The 16,259-nt window shown below is 37.0% G+C and overlaps 2 protein-coding genes across 2 annotated transcripts; both read right to left on the reverse strand.

Moving 5' to 3' along the window:
- Positions 1 to 361: 361 nt before the first annotated feature.
- On the reverse strand, positions 362 to 4,983 carry LOC131779445 (CXXC motif containing zinc binding protein-like). The gene is made up of 8 exons (XM_059096000.2): positions 4,967 to 4,983; positions 4,691 to 4,774; positions 4,207 to 4,263; positions 3,712 to 3,793; positions 2,843 to 2,874; positions 2,498 to 2,575; positions 1,603 to 1,668; positions 362 to 1,012 (listed from the first exon to the last, which is right to left on the reverse strand). The coding sequence occupies exons 1-8, from the start codon at positions 4,970 to 4,972 to the stop codon at positions 935 to 937; spliced, it is 483 nt and encodes a 160-aa protein (XP_058951983.1). The 5' UTR covers positions 4,973 to 4,983; the 3' UTR covers positions 362 to 934.
- Positions 4,984 to 7,174: 2,191 nt separating this feature from the next.
- Positions 7,175 to 13,826, reverse strand: LOC131779454 (metalloprotease TIKI homolog). Its single transcript, XM_059096012.2, has 7 exons — positions 13,473 to 13,826; positions 13,305 to 13,382; positions 12,601 to 13,176; positions 9,327 to 9,651; positions 8,693 to 8,783; positions 7,896 to 8,060; positions 7,175 to 7,727 (listed from the first exon to the last, which is right to left on the reverse strand). Exons 1-7 carry the CDS (start codon positions 13,512 to 13,514, stop codon positions 7,565 to 7,567), a joined length of 1,440 nt encoding a protein of 479 aa, XP_058951995.1. The 5' UTR covers positions 13,515 to 13,826; the 3' UTR covers positions 7,175 to 7,564.
- Positions 13,827 to 16,259: the final 2,433 nt, after the last annotated feature.

Consider the following 16,259-nt stretch of genomic DNA (forward strand, 5'->3'; position numbering starts at 1 on the left):
AATATTTGACTTATACAGGTCAAACTTGGAAAGACAAATAAATTGAGTGTATTTGAGTGTATGTCATACTAGTCTTTGAATATAACTGTTACTGAGAAGAAGAATTACTTAGAGTTCATGATCACTTCCCAACTTTTCTTGATCCAACTCCTACTTGGTGGTCGGGGAGAAGTTCAGGAGAACTCCAGAAAAGCATACTAGAGGGTTGTACAATTTTTTAAGTCTGACAGAAGAAACCTGGTGGAAATTTGAATCTGTCAGCCTTGCTCAAATCCACCTCTATGTCTGAGTTCAGCTTTAGTTTTCAATAGACTACCAAGTATGCAGGTTTTGTTATACCAAAAACTCGTTTGGACCTGAGTGAGATAGATTTCATTTAATACAGTGATAGATATTTTAAGAAAATCAAGGTTACATTGAGAACATTATGGAATAAAATCAACTGCCTACCACAAAAAGAGAAAGGGAAATTTCAAACTTGATATTGGTTACTTGAGTTAATAGTCTAGGTTCACAAATGTTTCACCAGTTTCTTGAGGGTAAGTGTCTATGGCAATGCTTTCAAGGACTCAATTACATTTCAAGACAGTACATAAAGCAAGTTTCACTACATTTAAGTCTAGAAGAGTACTGCATGGGCATTTATTGTTTATTGTACAGCCTGCATCTTGATATAATATGATTAAAATGTCAGGAAAGCAACAACAGGGGTTTTTCTTGTTGTTGTGCTAAGAGTTTCTTCCATGCCTACAAAGTATGTTTTGAAAATTCCATACTGCACTTTTTGTTTCAACAACATTAATGTTTTTTATTATGATGAGTATGACTTGTTTGTGGAACTGACAAACTCCTCTTAACCTCTATTTGTAAGAGATAACTTGTAGAGACATTCTGACAACTGATTTATGTGTAAGAATAAGATATGCACTTGTCCTTATAGCCTCAAGAACTGATGGGTAACCTCATAAATTCCAACTGAAACACCGGCTTCCTCATCATAATCAGACCAGTCCTTGTGTGAAAGAAAATACTTCTGTAAATATCATTATTGAGTAGCCTGCTTCAAAACAAGATATAAATTCAGTATTGGTCTTAATGTTTTCAGCAACAAGTTTGTTCACACCTTCAGAGTACAGAGTTCAGATTGATGCTGTATGATCTTACTGTGTATAAATAAAGTTATCTATCTTATCTAATTTTGTCTCTGGAGTTGCAGTCACACAAGGCCTGAAAACCAGTTACTCAGGAAAGTAACCCACAGAGATAAATAGAATCTCTACTTGGGAGGTTGGGGATTGAATCTCATGCGACTTAATTCCCTTTCTTGAAAAAATCAAGTACTGGCTTTCTGATAAGCACCTATACACCTGTAGGTGTTCCCATTACACTATACTCTTAACACCACTTAAAGGGATTTCTAGGATATGTAATTTGAGATAATCTTTATTAGCATGATATACAATTTTGCTGGCTTGCATTAGTGGACAGGAGATGAGTGCAAGCTTCTTGATCACACACCTGTTTGCTCACATTGGCCCTAAAAGCCCCATTAGTAGAGTGGTTAATACTTTTTAACTATGGACAAATTCAGCTGGGAGATACCTTCTCTGTTAAATTGATGTCTGAGAACTTTGATGCAGAATCAACAGCATCAGCTACAAATCCAACCTGAATAAAGGATAACAGGGGTGTTTACATTTGTCAAGTAGCTCTTCTAGGAGGTGATAATGATGCTGCCCCAATCCCAACCCTGTACAGAACGCCAGACAACAAAGCCCCTAACACCCTCAAGACTGTGAAAAAAAGGTTGGCCACTAACTCAATTTACATGACAGTGATCTTCATCAATGGAGCATGACTGATTGTAGCACACACAAAAGAACAACAAATATGTCTGTAAATACACTTCTACATCACAAAATAAAGAGTCAAACAAGATGTAAGATATCTTTCACCTGTTTTCCGCTAAATTCACTGGCCTTCATCAGGGTTAATGGCTGTAGCATGCCTATCAAACCACTAAACTACAAATTTTAATATACCTGCTAAGACAAGATATATCATTACAAAGAAGTGAATCAATAGAGCACCTGACTGATACAATAATCAGACAGCTCTATATGACACAAATGGAAATTCAGTGCACACAAATTCTTTCCACTTCATTTTGACTGGAAAAGTCCCCCCTCTTGTCAGGACCCTAGGGCTTCATGCACTGACTTGACTTGTTTGACTCTTCATTTTGTAGTTGCATTTTGCACTATGAAGAAGAACCTGACAGTGGATCCACGGATATTTAAACTTCTCAAAACTTCCATCCCAGGCACAAATGTTATATTAAGAAACAAAGAATAATAACTGTCATAAAAACTCTACACCACTGCTTTCACAGCTGATCAGTGACCCCATGGCTGAAGAATAGCCAGAGAAAGCTTCTAAATGGTTAACTTGAGGCATTGTTCAAGAAAGAACACTATTTCTCAGGTGCAGAACACACCCTTGGAGAGAAGTCAAATGGTTCCAATCCTCTGCAGTCAAATGCTACCATTGTCTTGAATGTGTTACTATCTTCTATCTATCAAATCAAATCAACAACAAAAAGAAGAAATTTTTTACAGCATAATTTGTATGACAGAGGAGTCTTCAAAATTTCCACACAAAATTTTAATTATGTCTTATTAATTTATATTCTTAGTTCAACTTCAGTTTTTTAGTGCATGACAATCAGATAATGCAGAGTCACACCTTTTTCTAATGATTAAAGAAGGATCTGAAAGCCTCTATGTGCCCCTTGCAACAGGGACAGTTTCTGTGGGGTACAAAATTTAGATGTGGTATTTACCGTGTATTCAGAGATGCTATCCCTTATTATATCTGCAAAATACAAAAGATGTTTTTGAAGCCTGATTTATGGCAACAGAAAACAGATAAAACATGCCAACTCAAAAGACAATTTTACAAATATTTGGTATATCCAATTTTTTTCATAGAAATGGTTTCCTTTTCACTCAGGTCTCCTCATTCCAAAAACTATTGACCATTGCTGGGTCTGATTTCCATACAGTTTTAGAGGATTTTTATTTTATCCTGAATATTTACCTTTACTGCAGAGGACACCTTGATTGGTTAAAGAGTAAATGATCACAGAAACACAACAAAAATCACTTTTCTTTTCATTTAGTACAATGTCCTTTGTCAGACTCTCTCAGTTCTTCATTAATCCCTTATCTCCCAAACAATATCAATTATATCAATAAAAATAATAATTTATAGTAACAAATAAATGCTAAGAATTATAATAATAACAACAACAGTAACAACTAATTATGAGTGATTTCTCCTCCACCAGGGCTTTTTGTAGCCAGTACTGACCAAGAATGAAAAAATTATCTAAGTAAGAAGTCCTATGGTTTTTTACACAGAACAGCTAAGGAGTTCTAATCAGACCAACTAAGAGCAAATCCAGTGAGTTCTCAAATTGGAGGCTTAAACCCAAAAACACCAAATTACAAGTAAAACCCTCTAACCACTCAGCAACCCAGTTATTACATTATCCAATAAACAGGTGGTGAACATAAACAAACTGTACTTATCAGCTTTATATCGTTTTCATGATGTACCACTTAAGTCTCTCTTACAATACAAGGAAGTGTCTCAGAGCTAACAGAGAATCATGGGTGTCAAAGGTTTAGGGTTATTCCTTTCTCTTACCCATAGAATTTTCACGACCACACAATTTACATTTCGACACAAAGTTGGCGTTTCCTCTGCTTCCTTTAATTGCTTGACTTTCCTGTCAAGCGACAAAAGAACAATTTGATCTCAAATAAAAACAAACAAAAAAGAGATCATAAAATAAGAGTACAGGAAAGATTAGTAGCTTCTTCACAATCAAAATCTTATGAATTTTCAAGAATTTCAAGTGACACAACAGCAGTTAGAGAAGAGGCTCATGACTCCAATTCAAAGAAGATTCAGTGTTCACATGTTTACTTTGGAAATAAAGTGCATTCTTTTAAGAGACTTGGGTTATTCAGGTGATTTTGGATTCATTATTAATAAATAATACAAAGGCAAGACTACAATTACGTTGATTAGCATATGTCAAAAAAGGGTAGAATAAAAGGTTTCCGCTCGTGATACAATTCCTTTGGTAAGACCACCACTCTTTTGTTATGAGCTAAAATAAAATACATATGAACTCACCCCTAAGCTCATATAAATCCAGTCCTTTGTATCTTCTCCACAATTCTGACATTGCAACTTAAGAACAATGGGGAAACATAATTTGGTAAAAAATTCAATCCCTTACAGATTATAACCATAAAACTAACAACTAACTATTTATTGAGGAACTATAATATCCCCACACCATTAGTATATAAAAATTTTTATAAACAGTGTAACGTAACATCACCGAATGCGATGTCAGTTTGCCTCCTTGTCATTGATGGATAACCCCATAAATGGTATCAGGGAGGCAAAGGTTTGAATTCTGTCGAAGCCTGAATTTTCTCGGGCTTCTTTTCCACCCCTCATTAAATTGCAGTTCACCTACGAGAATCATCTCTTCACTTGAAGGTTTTCAATTACGCTAACCCAAAGGTAGCCGTTAAGCATTATTTGTGTAAGTGGTTCTCTTATGTTCGGAAATGATGTGTCAAACTAATACTACAAAGCTTAGATTTACCTTCAAATACCAACGAAAGTCTTCTCCCTCAGGCTTAACATTGGTCAAATTTTCCAGATCGGCTTTGAACTGTAAGGCTATACGCTAAACGTTGCAAGTTGTAATCAGTGAACTTCGATTAATGAAAATACGACAATGAAGTAAATAGACAAGATATATAGTTGGAAAACGAATGTCTGACCAATAAAGTTTCATGTGAATCAAATATAGTAAGGTATTACGGAGCTGGACAAATTATAAAAACCTTTTAACATCTCAACCAAAACAAGAACTTACCACCATTTTGCCACAGAACAACAGTTCCTGTGCCTGCATTAAGAAAGACCAGCGCATCACGCACGCTTCTGTCATGCGCTTGAGTAACTCGAACGCGCAAGCAATATGGCGCACCACAGATTTCTTGCTCGTACTATTATGGCTGAAAATGGCGCAACAGCAGCTTTGAGATCGCTACAACGTGTGCTTTTGGATGAGAATGTCATTAGGGATATCCGTCTCAAACGTCACTACGAGAAACCAACCGTAAAAAGGCGGCGAGTGAAGTATGAAAGTGCCCTCAGATTGTACAACTCTGAAATGAATCGCAAAGTAGACTTTGTCATGGCAAAGCAGAGAAAAGAAACTCCGTGGTCCTGAGAAATACTGGAACTTTAGGAAGAGAACTACCTGTTTTGCCTCTCTGGGAGGACGTTTGAAATGATTGAGTTCTGTCATGAACAACTGTAGGACTTATGCGGAAGCCTGCTCATGGAAATAGTACTTTTTCTATGTTAATGTGGTTTCTGATAAATGTTATGTACAGTATCCATTTGTAATTGGAACGACTCTGCGAATGAAGGAAATGTAGACCTCATTAACTCTTGGAGATGTTTACTTAGTTACCGTGAAGCCGGTCAGGATCGCGATTAACCACACAAGAATGAAGGAGTACTGAGTAATAAAAGTAATGCTGAACTGTGCTTGTTTTGCTTGCGCCTCTTTAGACCACACCTGAGCCGAACTAACATATGTGAAGCACATTTTCAATTGGGTGTCTAAAGAAATCCAGGATTGTATTGGGTTTGCTTCATTTCGCTCTTTGATAAGTAAAGAAAATTCGTACCACCCTCACCAACAGATGCGTAACGAAGTCATGATTTTGTCCCTTGTTTCACCGCGCTTCTGGTAGCTTGCTAGTTACAAACTGGTTACTTGGAATATTTTCCTCCTAATCTGTTGTTGTGATTAAAGTATTCATTATCAACTTTTTTGTCATGTGCCTGACGGTTCCTTCATGACGGAAGACTCGAGTATATCTTTGATAGTTGAGCAGGTGACTAAATCTGTCCCAGCTTGGTGTTCAGCTTTTTGGACTCAGCACTTGGTGAACCTGGTAAACCATTCAGTGGGCCGATTTGTTAAGAACTTGATTACGCCAACCTAAGGTTGGACTTACCACCTTTTTCAATAGTTTCTTCTTCAAAGCTGTTCACTCGGTTGAGCCAGACCCTACGATAAAACCCACTTAAAGGGGAAAAATTATGGAATGTGACGGAGGTCGGCTGAAGAAAGTTAAGAATAACTGACCTGGCTAATTTAGTTCCTTTCCCACAAAGGGCTCCAGATCAAATGTTTACTAAGGATCGCAGAAATATACGTTTTTAACTAATCTCTCTTTCTCTGCCAAGATATCTCCTTGTGAGTGCTTATTTACCTAGATAATTTTGTTTTGTCAACTGACTTAAAAATGTAAATTGGCCTCAAAAAATAGTTTATAAACTGAGTTTCTAAGATGACTTATTTACCTACATGAGAACTTACTCAGAGTTTAAATTCACAGATCATTATCGTGCAACCATCTAATCACAATAAAAAAATGTGGGAACCCAAAAAGGTGCTATAATCACAATTTATTAAAAAATATATGTATAAATATCTCGCTATGATCTAAAGTTTGACAAACTACTTTCATTGATGTACTTAATACACATACACCTGTACATGTGAAGAGAGACTCAACCGTAATTACGATTTAATTGCCTTAGTTGATGGAAAACTGCTGAATTAATGCCCACATGCCTGTGGAAAGTGCCATCATTTGAGCCGAGGGCAAAAACTTAAGCTCCACAGTTTGATAAACTTTTTAGTTAAATGGCTAACAATTTCTTTTAAAATACACCGTTCGTTTACTCTCAGAACGCAAATCAATTAATTTAATTGCTTTCGCGATGAGAAGAGGGCAATGCAAAAAAACATTGGTAACTATACATTTCAAAGGTCAAGCAGCAGACGCACATTTAGTCGAAGTATTTTCTTTTTACAACTCTGCTTTACATCCCACGGAACGGGTGAAAAGAGAGTTATAGACAGAGAGGGATCGTCTTCCTCACAACCCAGTTTTTAGAGAACAGGGTTCAGTGAACTTTGAGAAACCATCTTACTTTTACCAAAGAGGTAATCCCTGAATAACGGGGTAGTCGACACAATAAATGGTTCACACTTAAATTGAAAGAAATTCTGATGTTATTCAATAATGGTGACGTTATGACCGTGTGTAAGATTGAGGAAATTAATGAGCCTTCGTCTATAATGTGAACACAAAGAAGAGGTTACAATGCGGCACGTTGAACTGTTGAAACTGTATTATTATAGTTATTTGTATTTTCCTGGTCATTTGTACTTTCTCTATCACATTTCTCACTCTGCAGTTCACAATAGTATGTTCATTTGTACGTATATATGAGATTGTCCGCCGGCAGCTGTTCCAGTGAGCCTTGTATTCTATTTCCCTTGTCTCACTCTGTCGAGGCTCAGACTTGAAGATGACAATTTGCCGCACTGATCCATTTAGTCTCCTGAACTCATTTTAAAGAGTTTTCAGACTTTTAAGCGCTCTCAGAGGACGTTTCTTGTTAGGTTACACCCAAGCAGCCATAGTGTTAGTGCGTGTAAGAGTAGCAATCCTGTGCTACATACGGTAACAGGCGCTGCCGCTGACGTCACGATAGGTGATGCATCGTTGCTGAGATCCTCTCCTACACTCTCAGTTATATTTTCACTGAGAAAGAAATTTCAGCATGATTTAAAACTTTAAACTACACTAATTTGAAATCCTTCGCTAACAAGTGCGAAAGTGTCCATACCCTTGGAAGTCTTTCAAAAGGGCTGAACTCGGTATACTTTACCTGCAAAGGTTTGATTCAGTAAATACAAGTTTGCAACATACCGTTTTTCTACTGGTGTTTTCGTAACTTTGAGCACCAGCTTCACACGACTGAAATCTGGCCTTTTCCTCCTTCTTCCCGAACATCTTCTTCTGTGCCTCTTTCGACATTTTCTGCGCCTTATTTTTTTCCTTGTTAGAGGATTTGTAATACGGAGTGCCTTGTAACTGCAAAAAAAGGCAACAAAAATGTTACTCCTAATTCCTTGGGCTGTGTAGATCAGGCATGGACCATTAGAAAAGTTATGGGAGTGGGATTCTAAAAGATACAAGAACTGATTTGGTACATCTAGGGTCAAAATCTTTTTTGTATGTTTGTTTTATACACCTTCCTAAAAAAAGCTACATTTAGGACGTTTTTATGTTTCGGAAGATTCTTTTTATAAAACGTCTTGAGTAAAACTCACATCAGTTACACGTGGAAGGAAAATGGGCTAATTTAGAGAGAAAAATTATTCCATACAGAGTCTTCAATATGCCTACGAGAACAAACATCTAGAAAAAAAGTTGGAGTTAATCTCACATGACACTTATCCCAGGTTGGGTGACCTTGGCAGCTTGTGAGTGTCAGAACAACAGTCCAACCAATATTTGAAAGGTATTTCATTGGTTTTTATATATATAATAAATAAACTTTATAACTAAAAAAAAAACAAATTGCATGAAAATATTATAAATTGCACGTTGCATACTAAATTGAACTAGAAGAACTCTGACAAACAGAAATGGTAAAACAGAATGATAATAATAGTACTGAGTGAAGAGGTTTAGAAGGTGAATTTTTAAATCAAAGACCGTACGTTGGTAGCTTTTGGCCAGGTGCCATGTGCTCTACTGCAAACCCTTCGCGTTTCATAATACCTATGACACTATGATTTCCAAGAAAATGCCCTGTAGAAAAACAGGAAGTATATTAATATAATGAAGAATAATCTAAATAATATAATCTGATCGACGTCTATTTCCACAATTATATCAAAGACTCAAAATTCACGTCCCCTCCCTTTTTTTCCTACTTTAAACCACTGGTAACGCGGCGTAAAGTAAATCAGCTGGGCTGAACCAGATGACTAAAATACAAAACGAATTAAACACAACAGGACTCTAGTTATCACGTTGTACACAAAAGGTGTCTTCAGGACTAAGAACGATGATGATAGTAATAAGAACTTGGATACAAAATCCATACTTCTCATGATAACGATACGATATTCCAGAATAAATACTGATTATGAAATCGATAAGGATGACGAAATTGATACTGATAATGCTAAAAATATGGATGACACAATCAATACTGCTCATGATAACGATAAGGATGACAGAATTAATACTGGTAATGATAACGATAAGGATGACAAAATCGCTGATGAAAACGATGACGATAACAATAAGGATCGTAGTAGTGATTATGATGATGATAATGACACTCACCAGCACCAAACGCAAAAAAGAAATTGCGTTCAGGATACTTGTTTAAAAGTTCGATTACTCTTTTTGCCATGCGCTCATTCCTTTTGAAAATGAGCTCCTTTCTGAAATATTGATCAATCTCTTGCGTCCTCTTCAACTCTAATTGCCTTAGTGAGAAGTTGGAAGATATACTTGGCAGTCGCGTTGACTGAGTCGAGAAAAGAACGGAGGTAAGATCTCCGCAGTTATAATGATCTATGAGATCGTCTGTAGTATAGGCTACGTGGGCTTTGCCAACCCGCAGCTTTTCTTGAAAGTTAAGTGTTTGGTTTAAAGCAAAGACCACCTGCAAGAAAAAGGTAAGAGAGTTCAACTAGTTAAATTTTCTTATTATTATTCTGCACAACACGAACGACGGACATCAGTTAAGTGACCATGATAAAATATTTTTAAAAAATCCCTCCATGGTCACCAAGATCTGTTATCACTGTTACAATAAATAAACAAATTAACAAATATATAATTAACGCGAAGACTGAAATAAAAGAGACGCTTACATCCCTTGTAGTTCTTCGATTTCTTGAATATTAAAAAGAGTGTCAAGAAAAACTCGCACCTTTGTCTGCAGCGATGGTAACGCCCAAAAACGTGAGTTCAGCGCTTACTAATGATTGTCAATTTAGCTCTAAAAGGACGTGTAAATGGAAACTTATGTACTTTGGCACGCATGCCAGATTTAATATTCCCTGCCAAACATCTTGTGAAGTATACCTTTGCCTTCAGGCTATTTGGTTTCTTACACAGTTATCTGGGGTGACTCATGCCGTTATTTTTTAACTAAGGAGATCAATTGATCCAAATTAAGTACATACATACTTTATCATCAACCTTAAAGTTCACAAGACAGAAACAATGCAAGCTCTTTTGATTCTTTGCACAATAATTTCACTCTCTTTCTGGTTACTGAAACATATAATCGCCAATATACCAACAGGAAAACGATGAAAACAAAATTTGATCGTATGTATCATCGACCAGGTTAACTCACTTATCATTACAATGAACTAAAAACATGTTAGCAATTGATGTCACGATATCTGACTAAAAGCCGAAGAGTTCCTTTAAGCCATTATGGTTTATCTGATGCCTTTACTTGTCAAGCATTGTGAATCACGTACGCTCTACTTAGAATGGTTATCTTAACATTGCAGCTGTATAAATTGAGTTGAATATGTCTTTCATCTTGCGCAATACACAAATTATCTTTTTCCCTTATTTTTTGCCCTTAGGTTTGCGATATACTGGCAAGGCATGTTAGTTACTTGTTAACAAAGGAGGAAATGTGGCTAATTACATTTAAAAATATCAAAAACAACCTGCTACGCATGAAGAAAGGAATGTCTTTCGCTGCGTTGTATTTTTCTGATTGCGGCTATACCATATCTTTTTGTTTTTGTTTTTAAAGCATTGTTATGTGACAGGAAAAAGACAATGTTCTCGTTCAAACAACAACAGATAAAACAAAATAAAACAGAAGTTTGAACTTCGGGTTATTAAAATACTATTGTGAGAGGCTGTGGTGTAGATCATGGTCTACACAGGACACTCATATACACAAGTTGTGTTTCGGTCAAGAGTCCTTTAAGTTCGGTACATCAAACAGTACCGCCTTTCTAATAATCTCAAAGAATAAAAGGGCAGGGATCAATAGCATTATATCACAGAATTATTCATACCCAAGAAACTCCAAATATTGACGGCCACTCGATGTACCCAGAAGACAGTGATCAAAACTTCCCGCCCGTTGCCGAATGATAGCTTTTTGCGCTGGTAACAGAGAATTTCTCAAGGTGATGGACAGAGGACGTGTTTGCATATTTAATTATGTCAATTCAATTCATACTTATTACAATTCCCTTGAAATCGCCTGCAAAAATCACTGTACGTGAGTCACGTTATAATAAGCACGCCACTTCCTAGTATAACTCATTTATACGGCCAGAAATGAGCTCACCGCGGTTAAAAATGGGAATTTGCAGCAATTTGAAATGACACGCTCTTGATTTAATTAACACCATTGTCTATATTATAGGTTATTGACATAAGGAATAGAAAGCCGCTTAAAAGTAACACAAACTCAACGAAAAGAATGAAACGTTCTCCTCAGTCTATATTCAGTATTTTGTCTGCCTGGAACAAAAAATGCCAAATATCGTGGCCTTTGTAGTAAGCAAATCTTTGAACAGAAAGGCGTGATAATAATAAACGTTTAATGACACCACAGCTGAGCCTTGTTTTCATATCAAACCCGATAAAAGCTGCACAAAACAACCATGTAATAGATACTCCAGTCGGAGCTTGACACCGGACACCGAAAGGCAAGCCGCCTAAAACATGCGCGAGTGGTGACGTTCAGACATCACGACCATTTAAAGAATCTGCAAAGGATGACACAAATCAGAGAAGTTTTCTTGCTTTTTAATGCATGAGCGCAAATGTTTATTGTTAAGAATGAAAACTTAATAGCTTTTGAATGCATTAACCGGTGTAAAGACGGCAATTGTGAGAGCGATTTACGCAAAAAGACTTTTTGCTAAAACCACTAACTAGTGTAGAGGCAGGCAGTCAGGCAGGTTACCTTCTCTAAATTAATCATCAGATGGTGACTGATTGGCTTTCAAGTCTCATACAAAACAAACTTGACCGCTAATAGACTTTCCTCGTACAATCAGTATATTCACTAAACATTCCAGAAATGCATAGTAAAACCGCTATTAACAAAACACGATTAAGGAACCTTTTCCCACTGTTTTGACAATGTAAATAACAAAGCTCAATATAGACACAAATGACTCTTTTTATGCGTCCGCACATAATATGTAAAATAATAATGCCACTCACTTCACTTATGCAATCGAAATATTTTAACGGCACCTTTGAGATTTAATCAACCTAAAAATACTACTTACTGCAGTCATAACTTAACAAATAGAAGTTGTTACATGATAATACAATTAGCTCGCACGCCGACTCACGCAAAAAGGAAATGTAAAGAAAACGCAACTTATTGGAGATCACGCTTCAATAAAGCGCCAGTACTACTCGAAGCTCGAAGCTGTCGTCCCATGTGCTTATAGGAAATATACAACTATTGTTAGTTGTCGCGTGCAATTTAACTTTAACATTGATGTTGTCAGTTTCAGTTAATCTATATTGTCCCAGTAAGCTGGATTCTACTGAGAAACTTTTGACTTAGAGAAGATTTGAGAGATTATGCGATTCTCAATCGACTAACCTGTGTATCATTTAGTGAGTTAAGTGGCTGGCACTGTTCCTCCACTTCCTCCACAGCTCCCGTGAATTTCTCATTTCTGGCAGCTTCCGAGGCAAGATACTGATCCAAAACTGGTATTCCTCGATTTTTAATATCACTTTCGGTCAGAGAATTTACCATAAGCATGATCCATATCGGTCGCTTTTTCTGCCAGTCTTTAGTCAGAAGCTGGAATATTTTGTCGGCATAAGGCGCCATTCCTTGGTAATATTCTCCATCATTGTCTTTCAACCACATAGGGATCATTTTCTTTATGTATCTCAAATGCCTGTGTAGGCGTCGATACATACTCCGAGGTAACACGTCCTTGAGAAGTCCTCCCTTGGGTAACATTTGACATTTCCAAAGTGCGTTAACTGTAGGTTTGCTGGTCAAATCAAGTTCAAAATATACGTATTGACTTGTCTTGAAGGCTGCTTTGCTGTTTGAAGGAATGAAGTCCCATACTCTAGTGTAAGGTACATGGATTGTACCGAAAAAGTAAGCTGGTGGGTTTCGTTTCACTAACCATAAAAACGAGTTGAGGTTCTCTTGAAGCTGTAAACACGAGTACAAATGAAATATGCACAACGTAATTATTTTTGAAAGCACAATAGAACAGTGATCTATAAGAATTTAAGTGCACACATTAACGCACACAAGCAAGAGATCTTGAAATCTGTTACCGCGTAATTCGTGCAAGATCTTGTGGAAGGTATTCGGTCCGGTGCAGCATTATGACTCCGGAGAGGTGACTCTGTTACCTGCAGGTAGAGAGGAATACAAACAAGGTATGTTATGATTAGTAAGTGATGAGGTCCTAAAGTCTTAACTTGATCCATTTGTCAACTTACAACGAGTAGTAAAACCCATAAAAGGTTCGAAAAGAACGCCATCCCTTCATCCTAACCAGAGGGATTAAATCATGTGTAACTACAGGCTTATTCAGTTTATCGGAGGCCGCAGTCATTTGGCCTTCATAGCTTACTAACAGACAATCTTTAAATCTCGTCAGCTCCGGCTCAAGCGTTTTGCGGTCTCCACTTGGGTTAGTGACTTGAATGCTGATTGGTTTAGCACATTTCATAATTGGCGCACAGTTAATCTTGAGGGCGGGCCGTCACAGAATACAATAGACATGTCATTAGCCGTGACAGCAAACAACCCGCCTGACAGTTGTGCGTTTAATTGGGGTGCTCACCTACAAGGTTCTGCCTGTTTGCTTGACAAAACGTGAGCTAATAAGCGATATTCTGCGTGAGTGGCGCGTTGTCTCCAAACCATTTGAATGACGTTAATCGCATATATCCATACATTGCTTTAGCGTGCATAGCGCATGAAATTTTAGAACCTCAGATTAGTAACGTGAGCAACCGACACCAGCTGAATCGACTTCATTTCATTACCCTTTATTGCAATGATAAGGTCTCGTAATGCACGCTAGTCCAAGAACGCCTAACCCTTAGCAAAAAGCTCCTATTTCAAAATTTTTTTTTTCATTATTCATGGCGGTCTCTTGATTAATAAAGGTTGCAAAACCCATAAGGAGTTGTGTTCGGACACCAGTCGTGTTATCACTACAGGGGAGCTACAGTCGTCACTGCGATTCCACTTAGCACCAGCATTAATTGCTGTCAAGGAACCACTCGGCTGAGCTGCACGGTGATCAGTCAGCGAACAATTTCACTGAATCACATTCAGCCGCATCTGACTTAGTATCAATGAACTGATATTGCACTTTCAAAATTGTTTTCTGTAACACTTTTTAATAACGTGCTTTCTTCGTGCAAATTAAGTCAAATTAAAACATCAAGTAACAAAGATTTCGCTCAAAAGGTTACCATAATCTTTAAAGAAAAAAAGGAAGGATCTGTAAATGACCAGCACAAAAAGGAGACTATAGACTCCAGAATCCCGTCATTAAACCTACCTTGTGGTGAGCCGTTCTTTATCTGGTGGTAGCGCAAAACATCTTCGGTATAAAATTAGAAATAACTCCCTGTCACACGTTCACACGTGTTTGACTGAGACCACACGCGTACAAAGCAGTAGCGCACTTTTCAAGAGATCAAAGCTCGACTCTCTACAGTGGACTTGTGTATAGTGAATCTTGAATTCGTCAGACATTTAAGAGTTCTTTCTGGGTAGCTATCCTTGAGTTTTATATTGAGTTAAACAACGTAACAGACCCTTGAAGAGCTTACTTAGACCACATCGGTACCTTTATGTTGTAAACATTAAGTTTTTCTCTCTTCACTTTCTCGAAAGATGGAAAGCACCTCTCACAAATGTATCCTTTTGATTCATCGATTCATTTGTTCTTTCATTGATTTCATTTGAAAGTGATTGAAAAAAATTGAGGTCACACTTAAATTTGTTGTCGGCAATAAAAAGTCTTCTTTTCCTTTCGGAACAGAAAAAAAGTAGGGAAACATGTTTTAACTGTTATATATGTTTATGATCATATTCTCCGCTTCACATTTTAAAAGATAAAAACAAATGATGCGTGACTTATTTTGAGTAGATTTCCAGTCCAAACGGGAATGTTTGGAATTATTTCACAGTCAAGAGTGCACATGTACGCGGGCCATTGTGCTTGGCATGCAGACTTTTCCTATACTCAAGCACTAGCACCCAAATCTTCTATTTATGAGCCTAACTGACTGACCCACTTAATTGAAAAGATTAGTTGATGACAGAAAACATTAGATACAAACAAGTAAAGAGCACATACCACGATCAGTATTTTCCTCTGCACAATCCATCATTTCATTTCTGAGGCTTCAAACAATGCCTTCCTACATAGATAGCTGAGTGTCTTAACCTATTAAAAGAGATAAAAGAAAATCAATTCAAATGGATATTATGAAGGTAAACAAAGTCAAGTTGACAGAGCCAAGTAAAAATGTGCATCAATACACTAAAATGGCAATTGACATCCTCAAGATGATTATTCACAACCACAATGTCATGTTCAAATTAGAATTTAAGGTGATGGGAGTTTGCAGAGGGTGAAAAATTGATGAAGCCAGACAAAACTGAAACAATACGGAGCAAAAGATAATATGAAAAACTGAGTCAGTGCTTTAGTAAACTTTGAGAAAAGTAGTGGTAGGGCTTTGGACACATGAAGCCAACCAACAAGATAAATTTAATAATCTATGATCAGTTTCATGAATAGATTCCACGTTGACATGCTTCTGTTCAGAAATAGATCACAGATCATGTCAAAATGTGTTAAGAACAAGAAGGGTACACAAGGCACAGAAGTGTGCATCACTGATGTCCTTACCATGTTTTGTTGTCTTCTATGATCCACTAATGAACAAACACATGGCAACTTGGAATCTAGTTGTTTTAGATAATAACACAAAACAGTGACAATAGTGATGTCATCTACGAGTCTGTCTGACATAGATCATAAAAACTAATCAAAATGGACAAAAAGAGATCTCTAGCAAGTCTTCTTTCAAGCCGAACTTTCTTTCTAACGCTTGACATCTGACCATCCATTTCAAGGAAACTTTTTGTGGACTATTGAAAACTTCTACAACAGGGGAATAAATAAAACCAAAATGGAGACTTATTGTCAAACTACTTACACCAAACGCACCTCATTTACAACAGATATTAATGCATAC

This window comes from Pocillopora verrucosa, chromosome 12 (genome assembly GCF_036669915.1).
Source record: "Pocillopora verrucosa isolate sample1 chromosome 12, ASM3666991v2, whole genome shotgun sequence".
NCBI lineage: Eukaryota > Metazoa > Cnidaria > Anthozoa > Scleractinia > Pocilloporidae > Pocillopora > Pocillopora verrucosa.